This window comes from Stenella coeruleoalba (assembly GCF_951394435.1).
Source record: "Stenella coeruleoalba genome assembly, chromosome: 14".
In the NCBI taxonomy this organism is placed as follows: Eukaryota; Metazoa; Chordata; class Mammalia; order Artiodactyla; family Delphinidae; genus Stenella; species Stenella coeruleoalba.
In genome coordinates, this window is record NC_137160.1 from 12,453,290 (window position 1) to 12,468,531 (window position 15,242).

Sequence of the window (15,242 nt, forward strand, 5' to 3'; positions counted from 1 at the left end):
CCCCCCCTCCGCCACCCGCAGTCTCCACCCGCGAAGGGGCTCCTAGTGTGTGGAGACCTTTCCTCCTTCACAGCTCCCTCCCACTGGTGCAGGTCCCGTCCCTATCCTTTTGTCTCTGTTTATTCTTTTTTCTTTTGCCCTACCCAGGTACGTGGGGGGTTTCTTGCCTTTTGGGAGGTCTGAGGTCTTCTGCCAGCGTTCAGTAGGTGTTCTGTAGGAGTTGTTCCACATGTAGATGTATTTCTGGTGTATCTGTGGGGAGGAAGGTGATCTCCGCGTCTTACTCTTCCGCCATCTTCCCGGAAGCTCTCAACAGACCGTGATTATTATCTATTGTTCTAAGGTCTGTTAATCTTCTAAAAAGATAGGCTATATACATTTGCACTAAGGGAGGAAAACAAATATCATCAGCAAATACTTTAAACCTCATTACTGAAAAAGCCTGATACGCATGTGCACACACAGGTACATGTGTCTCCAAGATGACTGCAGTTTATTTTGCAATCATTCCTTGCACTAACATCCACTTTGAGTCCGTTTCTCCCGCCAGTTTGTAAGCTCCATGACTCCAAGAGACTGGAGACCAGGGTCTGTTTTTGTTCAGAAGTGTAGTCTTCCAGTAACAATAATTCTCACAAAGAAACAAAGAGCACCAGTAAGAGTAGCTACGTAGGTAAATATGTATAAAAGACAGCATAAGTTTATCCTTGTTAGTAACTTTTCCTTCTATGTGATTTAAAAGATAGCTGCATAAAGCAATAATTATGAAACTGTTCATGGGCTTATAATTCATAAAGGTGTATAGTTGTAGGACAATAATAACATGAGGAAAAGGAGTGATACTGAAATAGAAAAAAAATTGGAGAAAATAAATAAAATACAATAAATCCTTGAAAAAAAAAAAGTGTAGTCTTCATGCCCCGAATATCAACTGATACAGTGTAGATGCTCAGCAAACATTTTTTAAATGAATGACTGCCTGAATGCATCTTACTAACCTGCAGTTTCTAGTATCATCCTTTTTTTCTGTTTTGTTTGTTTGAAAAATACTGTGTTTAATATTTTCTGATTGTCAGCCTCTGACACACAGTTACTCTGGTCCTCCTTTATCTTGGCTTGGTTTCCATGCTCCTCGTTCACTTGTTACCTACTTTTCTTATGAGTCCACATGATACATAACACTTAAGGACTTTTAATTTAGTAGAACACAGACACAGGGGATTTCTTTCATTGTTACTTAATGTGAGGTATTATGGATAGAGGCAAAATGTTTTATAATGATATGATAAATTGTCATATATATTACAATTTCTATCTTTGGAGCTAAAGCATAGCATCATTTTTTTTTATTCTATGATACCAAACCAAGATTTGATGCAGAAAATACGTTTTCTTATACTAGTTTATACACCATTTATGTTGGATCCATATCAGATCATATCTTTCACTTAGTAGATTAAAATGGAAAAAGCAGCCTAGAATGATAGACTCAATCTCTAAAATTAGAATAACAGTTGATGAGACTACCAATGAGCCATTGCGTAAGAACATTTTTAATAGAAATTAGAAAAACACAGCCAATTTTATGGAGATAAAGTTTTACTAAGGATATCTTCTTATAACTGACAATACACATTTATATAAATTGGAAATCTAGTCTTCTAGCTTATGATTTTTAAAAGCAAGGATGTTAATGTGACAACTTTCACACGTAATAATTCTTTCCAATAAAATTTTTATTTTGGAATAATTTTAAATTCACAGGAAAGTTACAAAGATAAAACAGGGAATTCCCATATACTTCTGACACAGTTTCCTGTAATGCTAACTTCTAATATTACAGTGGAACATTTTTTTAAAACTAAGAAGCCAACGTTGGTACATTACTATTAACTAAACTCCAGATTTCATTGGATTTCACTAGTTTTTCCATTAATGTCAACATAAGTATTTTTAAAATAGCAGAAAAGGGGGATTTAATTTTACAGTGGTAATTTATGAACCATCAGAGTAATAGTCTTTAGAAAATTCTTGTTTATCAATATATCACCTCTATAAAGATTTTTTTCTTCACTAAATGATGCATGTGAAAATAAGTGACAATGAAAATAGTGACCAGGTAGTTCAAGCATTTTAAGGCATTCAATGGAATAACCGAATTTCTGAAATGTAAATAAAAGTCACATTAAGATAAAATGTGTTAAACCTAAATGTCCATAGACAGATGAATGAATAAAGAAGATGTGGCATATGTATACAATGGAATATTACTCAGCCATAAAAAGGAACAAAATTGAATTATTTGTAATGAGGTGGATGGACCTAGTATCTGTCATACAGAGTGAAGTAAGTCGGAAAGAGAAAAATACCATATGCTAACACATATATATGGAATCTAAAAGACGTACTGATGAACCTAGTGACAGGGCAGGAATAAAGACGCAAACGTAGAAAACGGACTTGAGGACACAGGCGGGGAAAGGGAAGCTGGGACGAAGTGAGGGAGTAGCATTTACATACATACACTACCAAATGTAAAATGGATGGCTAGTGGGAAGCAGCCGCATAGCACAGGGAGCTCAGCTCAATGCTTTGTGACAACCTAGAGGGGTGGGAGGGAGACGCAAGAGGGAGGGGATATGGGGTTATATGTATACATATAGCTGATTCACTTTGTTATACAGCAGAAACTAACACAACACTGTAAAGCATTAATACTCCAATAAAGATGTAAAAAATAATAAAACTGAATGTCAGCAAAAAAAAAAAAGTTAAAAAAGTTAAATTTGCCATTCTCTCTAGCTATATAGGCATGATAGGATAACTAGAATATATTATTTCAAGATAATTTTGCTAATATTTATATGTTAAAAAGAGGCTATAAACTGGTTTTTATTATAATTGTGTTTTTCCATCATATGTGTATTTTTCACACTGTAAGATGCTCTTGTTGAGAGAGATGCAGGGTTTAAGGGGAGCAGAATCTCCCGTAAAATAGAATGCTATTGGTTTTGTTGTGCCTGATGAAGAAGAGGAATGGGTGGTCTGCATTGAATTCAACGGAGGGGAGTTTAATTCGAAAACTCACCTCACTCCCAGTACCAGCTGCGGCCTCTGTACCTTGTTCATTTATTTCCACAAAAGACTTATGGAAAACATTGGACAGAAATAGGTTTCTCTCCATAGACATTCCTGAGAAATCTGCTTTGCTCTGGCTAAAGGCATCGCTCATCCCCATACTGCTCAGGGTTGACTTGAGATCATAAGTCTCTTCCAGCTTGAACTTGGGAAGATGCAGCTGCACGTCACACGCCTCCATCATGTCAGCGCTGGTCCACTCACTCAGCTTCTCATAGGTGATGGCTTTTTCCAGCTACAGTTTGGAGCCAGGGAAGAAAGAGTCAGTAATTTCAGAGTGGAGTGAGAACTATTCGTTGAGCGAGACCTTTAGATATTATATAAATGACTTATAGTCACTCCTATTACCAAAGGTGACAAAACACACACATTTGGAAATTCTTTGTTTATAATGAGATCCTCCACACATCCTTGACATAATCATTTTGCAGATAAATAGTTCTCAGGATATAGGTTTTCTAGATTAGACCTTGATCCGAAATGGAAGTACTTCTATGATAATATGCAAGACATCAACTACACATGCAAATACATCAATATAAATATACACCTCGGTGTTGTCAACACAAAAGCATATACTCGAGGACATGTTGCATGCCAGGGCACAAAAGAAACTTTAGTTTTATTAACATAGTAGACAATTCCTTGAAAACAAAATCTGAGGTAAAATGTCTATATAATCACGCCAATATGAAACTAGTAACTATAAACTACGAAAAAATAAGGAAAGAAAAGCAAAGAAAGGAAAATCCTCCAATCTTAAGAGTAATGACTTTTTTTTTCTTAATCTTTTGGCCACGCTGCTTGGCATGTGGGATCTTAGCTCCCCAATCAGGGATCAAACCCACGCTCTCTGCACTGGAAGTGCAGAGTCTTCACCACTGGACCACCAGGGAAGTCCCAAGAGTAATGATATTTTAAATAGTGGTTTTGAGGGTGCTTTTTCTCTTCTTTATATTTAAAATTTTTTAAACAATAAATATATATTATATACACATATGCGTACATATATATGATAAACAATGTTTGATTTTTTAAATAACATGTTTGTTTCAAAGCACATGCTTTTGCTACTTTAAGAATTTTCTAGATCCAAGTATTGCTATCAGTGACATATTTGTAAATTATGTGCAGTAAGTGACAATATCTTCAGGTCAGGAACCTGCACTTTTAAAAAGAAAGGCTTATCTTTTAAGGGTGTAACTCTAATGGTTTAGTATTCACACTTGGTCTTATTTCTACTATCCTCTCCAGTTTCACAAATTTTATGACACTATTTAGAAATCTTTCTACACACTAGTAGGGTGGTGGAAACCTAAAGAACCTGGCACACAAGCAATTAGGCACAGTGTAAAGAACGACAGAACACTTATTGCATGAGAAGCTAGTGTTCAGTTTAGACATGCAAATTGCTCAGAAATGTGGTCAGACCAAAGTCAGGCTTAAGAGAGGTTTAACAGATGAACAACTTAAATAATACTTGAAGATGCACTGATACAGACTATATCTCCTGAAGAGTGTTAACTTGATAAAAAATGTTTTTTAAAAATGTTTTAGGGGCTTCCCTGGTGGCGCAGTGGTTGAGAGTCCGCCTGCCGATGCAGGGGACACGGGTTCGTGCCCCAGTCCGGGAAGATCCCACATGCCGCGGAGCGGCTGGGCCCGTGAGCCATGGCCGCTGAGCCTGCGCGTCCGGAGCCTGAGCTCCGCAGTGGGAGAGGCCACAACAGTGAGAGGCCCGCGTACCGCAAAAAAAAAAAAAAAAAAGTAATCCATTTAATGTTTTTAAACATATGTCTAAGGCTAGATTAATGCAAGTGATTAAAAAATTAATTAGGTAAGTCCTATCGGAAGAAGAAAGACCTATATTGACTGAAAGGTTGTTATGGTCAATCCACACAGCTTTGTGACTGACAATAAATATCTCTGTCTGTTGTTTGTGTGGTTGTTTGTGTGACTCCCCTATGCTAAAGATGTCGATAGATTACTTAACCTTCCTGAGGGGTAGTAATATCAACCTGGCAAAGTTTTGTAAAGCTTAAATGATGTAAAAATACAGTACCTAGGGCTCAAGGTACGTTGGTTGCCTTCCTCTGCAGAAATTAAAGAACTGGGAACTGTCTTTATGTTTTTCCCCGGAGGGATAAACACTAGAACCCTCTTCGTGTCAGACAGACTGATGTCTGTTTTTAAAGTTTTTCTCCATACAAATAAATGTATATGCAAAACAGACACAGACTCACAGATATAGGAAATAAACTTGTTACCAAAGGGGAGAGGAAAGAAGGTAGGGATGAATAGCCTGATCTCTTTACCTGATCCAGCCCACTGATGTCTTCCGGCAGTAGTACGAGTAGGCTGAGGTCACGGTTCTCATAGAAGAGTTGAAGGCCTATGGCTTGTGGCTTTTCTATGTAAAATACTTGAAGTTTTTCTTTCATGGACATCATTTGCACTGGTTTGCTTGTAGTCTGTAGAATATATGTAGCAAAGTCACTGGGGAGGTGTTCCACCAAATCCTTAATTCTTTAGCATCTTTGGTTCCCAGTAGTCTGGGACACTGGCAAAGCTAGTGATCCTCTGCTAAGTGCTGAATAAAATTATTCAAACCTTGTTTTCTGGAAATATGTGTTCTACTGGATAACATCATCGATAAATGATGTGGGAGTTTCTTCCTCTGACATTGTTACGGCATCCTCTATAAATCATGGCAAGCTGGATTCTACCAAACACTTAAAAGAGTCTTGTGCAAACTCTGTAAATGCCAATGATTCCGAAGCTGAGTAAGGTGCATTTCACACACAAACATTTGTGGTTTTTGTTTTTGTGTGAGGGTATTTTAGTATCATAAAACCGAAATTCACTAAGAGAGTGAAAAGACAAGCAATAAACTAGGAGATAAGAGTTTCAAAACACATAACTGATAAATGACTGGTATCCAAAATTTGAAAAGAACTCTTAAAACTCAACAATTATAAGGCAAAGAACCCAATTTTAAAAACAGGCGAAAGATCTGAACTGATAACCTCACCAAAGGCAGACCTACAGCATATGAAAAGATGTTCAATCTTATGTCCTTAGGGAATTGCAAATTAAAACAGTGAAGATACCACTACTACAGATCTAATAGAATGGCTGAAAGTTCAAAACACTGATAACATAAACTTCTAGCGAGGGTGGAACTGACATTCTCTGCCAGTGAGAATGCAAAGTGGAAGCCATATTGGATGACAGTACGGTGGTTTCTTACACGGCTAAATACAGTCTTACCATGTGATCCAGCAACCGTGCTCCTGGGTAATTACCAAAATGAGTTAAAAACGTGTCCACACAAAATCTTGCATGCAAATGTTTATAGCAGCTTTAATCATAATTGCTAAAAACTGGAAGCAACCAAAATGCCCGTCAGTAAGGTGAATGGATAAACAAACTGCTACGTCCATACAATGGAATAGTATTCTGCAACAAAGTGAAATGATCTATCAAGCCATAAAAAAGGCACGGAGGAACTTTAAATACGTATCGCTAAGTGGAAGAAGACGGTCTGAAAAGGCTACGTACTATGCAATTCTGATTCTACCGCATTCTGAAAAGGGCAAAACTCTCGAGACCGTAAAGAGATCCGTGGTTGCCAGGGATTTAGAGGGAGGGATGAATGTTTGGAGCACAGGGCATTTTTAGGACAACGAAAGTATTCTGTATGATACTGTAATGGTAGATACATGACATTATGAATTTTTAGTAAAGCCAATGGTGAAACAAAAGCAAAACCCTGCAATTCAGACATTGTAGACATATGTTATTTATCCACTATGTGGAGCTAAATGTCCATCACAAGATCCTACTGTTCTGCTAAAGTAGTGGCCGTGTGAGCAGGGCTGTTCGTTCAGGATACTCTGCGATACAGTGATTGTCTCAACGATAAGCATATGAATGGCACCAGCCGGAGTCCTCTTTGGGAGCAATCTGTCAGAGCCAGCAGCCAGGACTTCGTCTATGTAGTAGGGTTGTGAAGCTAGACTATGGGGCTGTCATATTCCCTGGTCATATGGATAAATTCCATCTTTAGAGAATGAAGGCAAAAAGGAGGGGTCAGGGGTGGGGCAGAGAAAATGGATTATGTTTGAGATTCAAAGATCCCACTCCCAGACTTCCCAGTTCCTCTTAGTTGCATAAGCTAATGCTAACACAATGCCCATTTTACTGGAGCTAGTTTGGAATGCTTTTCTATCACTCGCATCTGAAAATTCCTGGTGAATATATTAAGCCAAGTAACTATCCAGCACATTTCTAGTTAGCCTATTGCATTATATGTTCCGTTCCTTCCCCATCTTTACCCCACTGATTATCTGAAAACCGCCTATTGCACATAACCATATGGTTACAGCAGTAGGTCCTCAGCAGCACTGTTTATGTGAGGTGATCCACCCCAGGACCTAAATATGTTAACAATCTTTGGCCAATCTGTTCCTTTCCTAGGAATTTGGAATGAGACCTATCAGACTGGTCTGTAGAGTGGAGGAGATGTGGGTAGCCATGTTCTGCCTTTGTGGACTGGGCCGCAGAGGAAGTTAGACTTCAGTCTGAGAGAAGAATAATGGGAGAAACAGAGTTGGAAAGATAGAGAATGAATCCTGACAACATTTGAATCCTTATTTCCACTCAAGTCCCAAGACCCAGCCACATCCAGCCCTTAGGTGTATCTGTCAGCTTCCATTAGTCTCCCTTGTTGCTGAAGTAATCAAAAACAAGTGTGCTGTGTCCTAACACAGAAGGAAATGTTAACGAAAGAAATAAGATTTTAAAATTTTATTTCTTTTTCTTATGGAAGGGTAAGAGTTTGGTACACGGTGGTACTGCCTTAATAGAACAAGAATAGAACTAGTAAGCGAAGAGTTTGGGGTTATGGTCCTGGAAGCCTTCAACTTAAGCATGGCTCTAGTCACTTAACCATGCTGCATTTCTAACCTGGGAAATAAATGTAATAACTACCTTACCTACTCTACCATAGTTGCAGCAAGGACTGAGTAATAAAATATGTGAATAGTCTATTTTCAGAGAAAAAATAATGAAAAGGGAATTTCCAGGTAGGATGGAACTGGGGTTTTTAGCACAGTCATCCCTGCCCTAGTAAGAGCCATAGTTTACAGGAGCATATAGTCAGAGAGAATAAATTTAAAATAGAATTCCCTTTGCAATGCCATGTAAAAATTCATACTGGTTATTAACAGGTTCCTACCTTGTTTATTCTGAAAGGCTTTTCTGTGGTATTTTGGACCAAGAATTGATGTTCCCAAATTCTTTTAAAGTAAAGGGCATTTACCAGAACCATTCTGGTTGCAGAATCCACAGCATTATCAGGTAGGAGATTCAGGATTTTTCCTAAAAGAGCCAAAGGACAGATTTCAAATGATGTAGTTACATCCTGGTGAAACGCCATACATAAAAATGATGATTATGAAATACCGTTAAATGATAACATCTTGTATCCACCAATGATCCGAGCCAGGAAGTTAGTATTAATAGAATATTATTAACAGATCCTATTTAAATTTCATCTGTTGTTCCAATAAAGTCCTTTTTTTCCTGGACCAGAAATCAATCCAAGAGCTCAAGTTGCATTTAGTTGTCATTTCCTTTTGGTCCCCTTTAGTCTTTTTCTTTCATTCCTCATTCATTCTTTGTCTTTCATGTTCCTCATTCATTCTTTGTCTTTCATGACCTTGATACTTTTGAAAAATATTTGTAGAATGCTCAATTCTCAGTTCAAGTTTGTCTGATGCTTCCTCAAGATAATATTTAGGTTATACATTTTTGTGAGAATATTACTTTTGTGGGCTGAATTGTGTCATCCAAAAAGATATGTTAAATCCTAACCTCCGGTCCCTGTGAATGTGATCTTATTTTGAAACAGAGTCTTTGCAGATGCAGTCAAGTTCAAATGAAGTCATACTGGATTAGGGTGGGCTCTAATTCAATGACTGGTATTCTTATAAGAGGAGAGAAATTCGGACACACACACACAGAGTGTGAAAACATGGAGACATAGGGGAGACAAAGAAGAAAGTTATGTATCAACAGAGGCAGAGATTGGAGAGATGTGTCTACAAGCCAAGGATTGCCAATAACCATCAGCAACTAGGAGACAGGCGTGGAGCGGTTTCTTCCCTGAAACTTTCCAAGGGAGCAAGGCCCTGCTAACACCTTAACTTCAGACTTGCAGCTTCCAGAACTATGAGAGAATAGATTTCTATTGGTTTAAACCACACAGTTGGTGGTAATTTGTTATGGCAGCCCTAGGATTTATGGCATATTTCTATCATCACAGGAAGATCCAGACAGCTCTGTAATCTAGAGCAGCAGTCCCCAAAGTTTTTGGCACCAAGGACCGGTTTTGTGGAAGACAATTTTTCCACGGACCAGGGCTGGGGGTCGGGGTGTGGGGATGGGCGGGCGGGGACGGCTCAGGCGGTGATGCGAGCGACGGGGAGCGACGGGCAGTGATAGATGAAGCTTCGCTCACCTGCCCGCCGCTCACCTCCTGCTGTGCGTGCCGGTTCCTAACAGGCCCAGGCCCGGGGGTTGGGGACCCGTGATCTAGAGAGATGGATCCTGTCATGCTCCTTGAGTGTGTCAGCCTGTGCGGGGGAAGCACGGCAAGGATCCTTTTGCAAACCGAGCTTACGCCGTGTCAGACAATGACTCTCCACTCAGCTCAGAAAGGGGCGAAAGATAGCAGATGAGTTGCTCCCCGCCTTCCTGTCTGTAGGGTCCCCACCTGTCTTCCAGAGAACAGAGTGGGCACTGGGTAGGAATTTGAGAGCTGAGATTTAGTTCAGCTCCAGCACTATTTTTTTTTTTTTTTTTTTTTTTTTTTTTTGCGGTATGTGGGCCTCTCACTGTTGTGGCCTCTCCCGTTGTGGAGCACAGGCTCCGGACGCGCAGGCTCAGCGGCTGGTTCATGGGCCCAGCCGCTCCGCGGCATGTGGGATCTTCCCGGACCGGGGCACGAACCCGTATCGCCTGCATCGGCAGGCGGACTCTCAACCACTGCGCCACCAGGGAAGCCCTCCAGCACTATTCTTGCCCCTACTTCTACTACATTGCGTTTGTGTTGTATATTACAATGTGCTTTTGCTTATAGAATCACATTTGGTCCTCATGTGAACTGGAACAGTGCAAGTAATTCCTTTCTGTAAATGCTAGCTAATCTGTAGTTCTCAAAACAAACTGACTTTTAGATGAATCCAAATCAGGAATAAGTTAAGGATAATGGTCACTCTTGCCTCACCATGGCTTCTGAGTCACTAGTCCAGTGAAAAAGGAACTGAGAAGTTAGGGCTGCCAACTTCCTCAATTCACTTCAATAAACATTGCTCTGAATAGCTACCATGAGCAGGGCTGTTATCTGTTAGTGATTCAAAGCAGAAACTCAAATGAGGTAGTATTACTGCCCTTGGTGTTCTTGGGTTTAGTGGGAGAGGCAGGGACTTCAACAGTTAATTTCAATAACAACGTGGTAAGTCAAGGTAAAGTTTCCCACAGGGGGCTTTTGGAGCAATGAAAAAGGCTCTCAGCTCAGCCTGGGAGCCAGGGGAGGACATTATGCCTGAGCGAACCCCTGAGATGTTATCCAGTGGCCATGAAGGGGCTGGGAGTGGCAGGGGAGGGGACCGTGTTTCGAACTGAAGGGACACATGAGCAAATGCATGGGGTCGTGAGGTAGCACAGGGAGTTCCAGGGACTCTGTGCCACTTAGAATTTCTGAGTATCAACTTTGAGTCAGAGAATGACAAGAGTTGAAGTGGAGAGACAGACAAGACTTCACGGTCCTGTTGGACCTTCTGTGTCAGTTTAGGCAGCTTGAATTCATCCTGTAGGATGTGGGGCACCATGATGGATTTTGAGTACCTGGTCCACTTGGTCGAATTCACATTTTAGGGAGGTCATTCTGATGGCTGAATGGAGGTTGCATTTGAGGGGAGCAAGATAAGAAACAGATTATTGCATTAACACAGATAAATGATGACAAAGCCGAGAGCAGAGGAGGAAGAGATTGGAAAGGAAAGATGAACTCAGAAACACGCAGGAGGAGGCAAAGGAAAGGGAGAATTTAGAGTATCTCTCGGACTTATGATCTGGGCAGGTGTGTGGTAGCCACCCGTCCGCCGGGATGGAGAATGAGTGCAAGGAGAGGACAAGGTGTGGATAAGCTGTTCTGAACATGACTTCAGTATGTCGAGTTTAAAGTATGTGGGACCCTTTGCAAGCATATCTGGCAGGAATATACAAATGAACTCTGAAGTCTGGGGGGAGGGGGATTACCTAAACATTCCATGTTCGTTGCTGCAAAGCAAAGACTTAATCATTAATATTCATTAGCGATTACACCTTTGGTATTTCTTTGTGAGATATAATGGACCATCAACAGACATATGGATTGAAAAGGAAGCGTGGAATACTGAAATGAGTTCAGACTTCAGAGCTAAACTGACTCAGATTTCAGTCCTATTTCTGAAGCTTTAAACTATCTGATCTTGGTAACAGTTTCTCTAAAGCCTCAGCTTCCTCATTTCTAAAATAAGGATCATAATAAAAAACTGCTAAATCACCTCTGAGAATCCCTCTACTATTCCCTTTTTAGAAATAGAATGCTTAACTTTTAGGTAGCATGTGGCTACCCAGCTAAAAACTACATTTTAAAGACCTTTATTACAAACTAGGACAAGTTGGTCACCAGAGCATAAAATGGGCCATGTATCCAAATTTGGGATATGAGTGGAACTGGTGTGTGAAAGTTTCAGGTCATCCCCTTAAAAGCAAAGAGGCTTTATTTTCCCTATTTCCTGCTGACTGTAAAACTGACAAATGTAAGAATCACCTTAGACAAATATAAAAGCCATGTCTCGAGGATGGCTGAGCTAACCCACTAGTCTGGGTCTCTGGATGCCTTCATGGAACAGAATGCTTATCTACCTTGTGACTGTTAGGTCAGAGATAAACTTCTATCTTATTAAGTAAGATATTGTATTTTGGGCTCTTTGTTGCAAGAGCTCAGCCCATACTCTAAGCTAATATATGACCTATTTTGAAAATTACTTAAGGTTATATAGTACATTTACTGCCACATTTTCATTGTTCATCAGCAGCTATTTTTCTTTAGAAACCACAAGTGCAGCAGTATTCCAAAATTCCTTTTTTGCATTTTTCTGCCTTTTATCCCTGGAGTCCTCCTTGGAATTAGTGGAATCTGATCATTTTCTTGTCTACTTGGTAAAATGGTTGTCTTATCTGTTTTAGATAAGACTTATTGCAAAAGCTATAAATCAAAAATTATGGGCATGAATAAAACAAATGTTTTGAATATTTAGAATGTGTCCACAGTTCTATTTAAGAAATGCCTATACTTATACATAACACAAATTCAAAATAATAAAGCGATACTTGGAGAAAGTGCACCGCTGAGTACCTTGGAGAAGGCTTACCTTCAGTCTGGCTTTCAACCCAAGAGTTGATCTCCTTTCTGATTTGGTCAGAAGCTTCCATAAAGTTCACAGACTGTGGCTCTGAGCCAAAGTATGTTTTCATGTCTTGTAAATATTTCTGGAAGATATAGGTAAAATCTCCTTTTGTAGAATTTTTCCAGAATCAATAAACAAGTCTATTTAGATTATCCAAAAAAAAAAAAAAGAAAAAAAAACCCTAGCTAGATGGACAATTGCAAACTGCCACCCCATTGCCCCCCTCAATCTTTCCACACTCCAGCTTCGGTTAAAAACGAAACACTGCCCTGTGTAAACTTAGCTGGGCACGGACTAGCCATGCAGAGCCGCGGGTATGGAAGGAAGGCCCGTCTCCCACAGCTCTGGAGCCTCCATATCTTCGTCTGTTTTTATTCGTCCTTGGGAAATGGGGCTGGGATGAAAAGGAGGACCATTCTAGGAATCCCAGGAGCGACTCCAGCCAAGGAGTACTGGGCTTTCTGGGGTAGAGATGGAGCCAGATTGAGAACCCTGGGTCTGGCAGCTGCCGTCTATGGGCTCTAAACACCCAAGAGCCTGGGGAGGGCTTCTGAGGGAAGCTGTGGCCCGCCATGGAAACCGACTTCCAAGACGGGTCAAAGGTTTCGTCAGGTATTCATTCTAAGGGAGAAAGCAGGCTTCTTCCTTCGGGCTGTCGATGCTACCCTCAGTGGCCATCATCCTAAGTGGGCTATAACCAAGGTTGCTGCTTAGGGGGGCACCTGCCTTGAAACAGAATTTATTCCCCAGGACAGCTGTGGCATTCCTTCAATTTATTACTTTATAGAGGAATTGTGTGCAGTTAAAAAGTGTTGAGTTAATTCAGCTTCCAGGCAGTGGTTTGGAGATTATGAAGTCTACGTTCTGTACAATTTATAATCCAGTAAAAAGAAAACGTAAACATTCTCGAGGTACCTATTCCTTGTCTTGACTCGTGGGTTCTGATCAACCTCTCTGTGCACAGCTAGGGCTTGTGGATATTTTAAAAGACATACCATTTTGTATCTCTGTGTGCTTCTTTTTACCAAGTGCCCACCCAGCTCAGTCATCTCTCCTACTTACGAATCAAACCTGAGTGCATGAGACTACCAGTAATAAAAATGTCTTTAAGACTTCACTTGGCTGCTTTTTTGCCTTTAGTAATGGCAAAGCCCAAGTTCTGAGCTCCCCGGAATTCACTGGGTATGGGCAGGGATAACACTGCTTGAAATCACAAGATAGCTTGACTTTTCCTGTTGCTATCCCTCTCCCTATTCAATTTCCTTACTCCTTACCCACTGGGCACCTGGGTCCTCTGGCTTTCTTCTGAAGTGTGCCAAAGGATGTGATGGACAAACATGAAAGAAGTAAATGCTTGGCTTGGTTTGGAGTTGAGTCCTCTGAGGAGCCCTTGCATCTGAACTGAAGATGAACTCATGGTCTGCACTGTGGGTGTCTCAACCATCAGAGCAGAAGAGAAGTTGATTCAATTCCATGTTAAGAATCTTTCTTAAAGTGTCTGAAGTCAAGATGTGAAGTGACTTACCTGATCGCAAAGTCAACTTTGCTCTTGAGGACACAGTCTCCTGCCACACTCCTATGACCACACCACCCTCTGCTCCTTCAGACTCACCATATTGAGTTATTCTATATCTTTTGCTCTGTTTCCCATGAAACAAATGTTGGCCCAGGGATTATATAAACCACATTTCTACGAGTCTTCATGGGTTGTTCCTGGGGTGTACCCCTTTATTCTGGGCATAAAGATCTGATCACCAGATTTGGTTTGAAATATGTTACTGGTTTCCTTTACAACTTGACACATTGGTCAGGCTAAACGATTGTTTATCAGAAATGCTGACCACATACTCCATATACATTAAGATTGTCCCTGGGATCCCCGGAGAAAAGTACAAAGAGTTTATTGATTGATCTCATGTGACTCTTCCCCATCAGCTTGAAATAAGATGTTTGCACTTACATTGTGAAATGGATACGTTTTCTCCCCATAGATCCTGTTGGCTGTTTTAAGTATGCAAGCATTGCTGGGATTGTTGATTTCTGAGATAAGTGTCTGGAAATTAGAGCATATTTCTTCAGCCTTGCCTACATCGAATTCCTTTAAAAGAAAATAAATTGGTTAAATAAAAATGTTGAACAAGAACTAAGTGTATATGAACAACTTATAGTAAATGAAATAATTTAAAGTTTACGAACAAAGGCCGAAATCGATTGTATGGTAGATAAAAAAACCTCTTTAGTATTATCAGTGCAGGAATGTAATAGCTGTTGGGACATCATTTTCTTCACACTTAGTTTGCAGAAGTAAGAACAATGTTGAAAGAGTTTGCAGAAGTAAGAACAATGTTGAAAGTAGAGTAGTTTTGAAGGGGAGGGAAACGAAGAGATAAGGGAAAAGAATATTACCCTTCCAAAAAGTGTAGACATTCTGCACTCTAAAAAATTTCCCAGGCTTCCCTGGTGGCGCAGTGGTTGAGAGCCCGCCTGACGATGCAGGGGACACGGGTTCGTGCCCCGGTCCGGGAAGATCCCACATGCCGCGGAGCGGCTGGGCCCGTGAGCCATGGCCGCTGAGCCTGTGCG

General features: G+C 40.4%; 2 protein-coding genes across 6 annotated transcripts in view; one reads left to right on the forward strand and one right to left on the reverse strand.

Moving 5' to 3' along the window:
* Window positions 1-15,242, forward strand: part of LOC307196769 (serpin B3-like) — a 106,579-nt gene that overhangs the window by 8,031 nt on the left and 83,306 nt on the right. The gene's annotated exons all lie outside the window — the stretch shown is intronic.
* LOC307196964 (serpin B10-like) overlaps window positions 2,969-15,242 on the reverse strand; it is a gene marked incomplete at its 3' end in the record, with an annotated part of 29,452 nt that continues 17,178 nt past the window's right edge. Inside the window, exons 9-13 of the mRNA XM_079942444.1 lie at window positions 14,620-14,757; window positions 12,624-12,741; window positions 8,378-8,520; window positions 5,454-5,609; window positions 2,969-3,373 (exon numbers count right to left, since the gene is read on the reverse strand). Coding sequence (XP_079798570.1) covers window positions 2,969-3,373; window positions 5,454-5,609; window positions 8,378-8,520; window positions 12,624-12,741; window positions 14,620-14,757 — 960 coding nt within the window. The remainder of the gene's footprint in view (window positions 3,374-5,453; window positions 5,610-8,377; window positions 8,521-12,623; window positions 12,742-14,619; window positions 14,758-15,242) is intronic.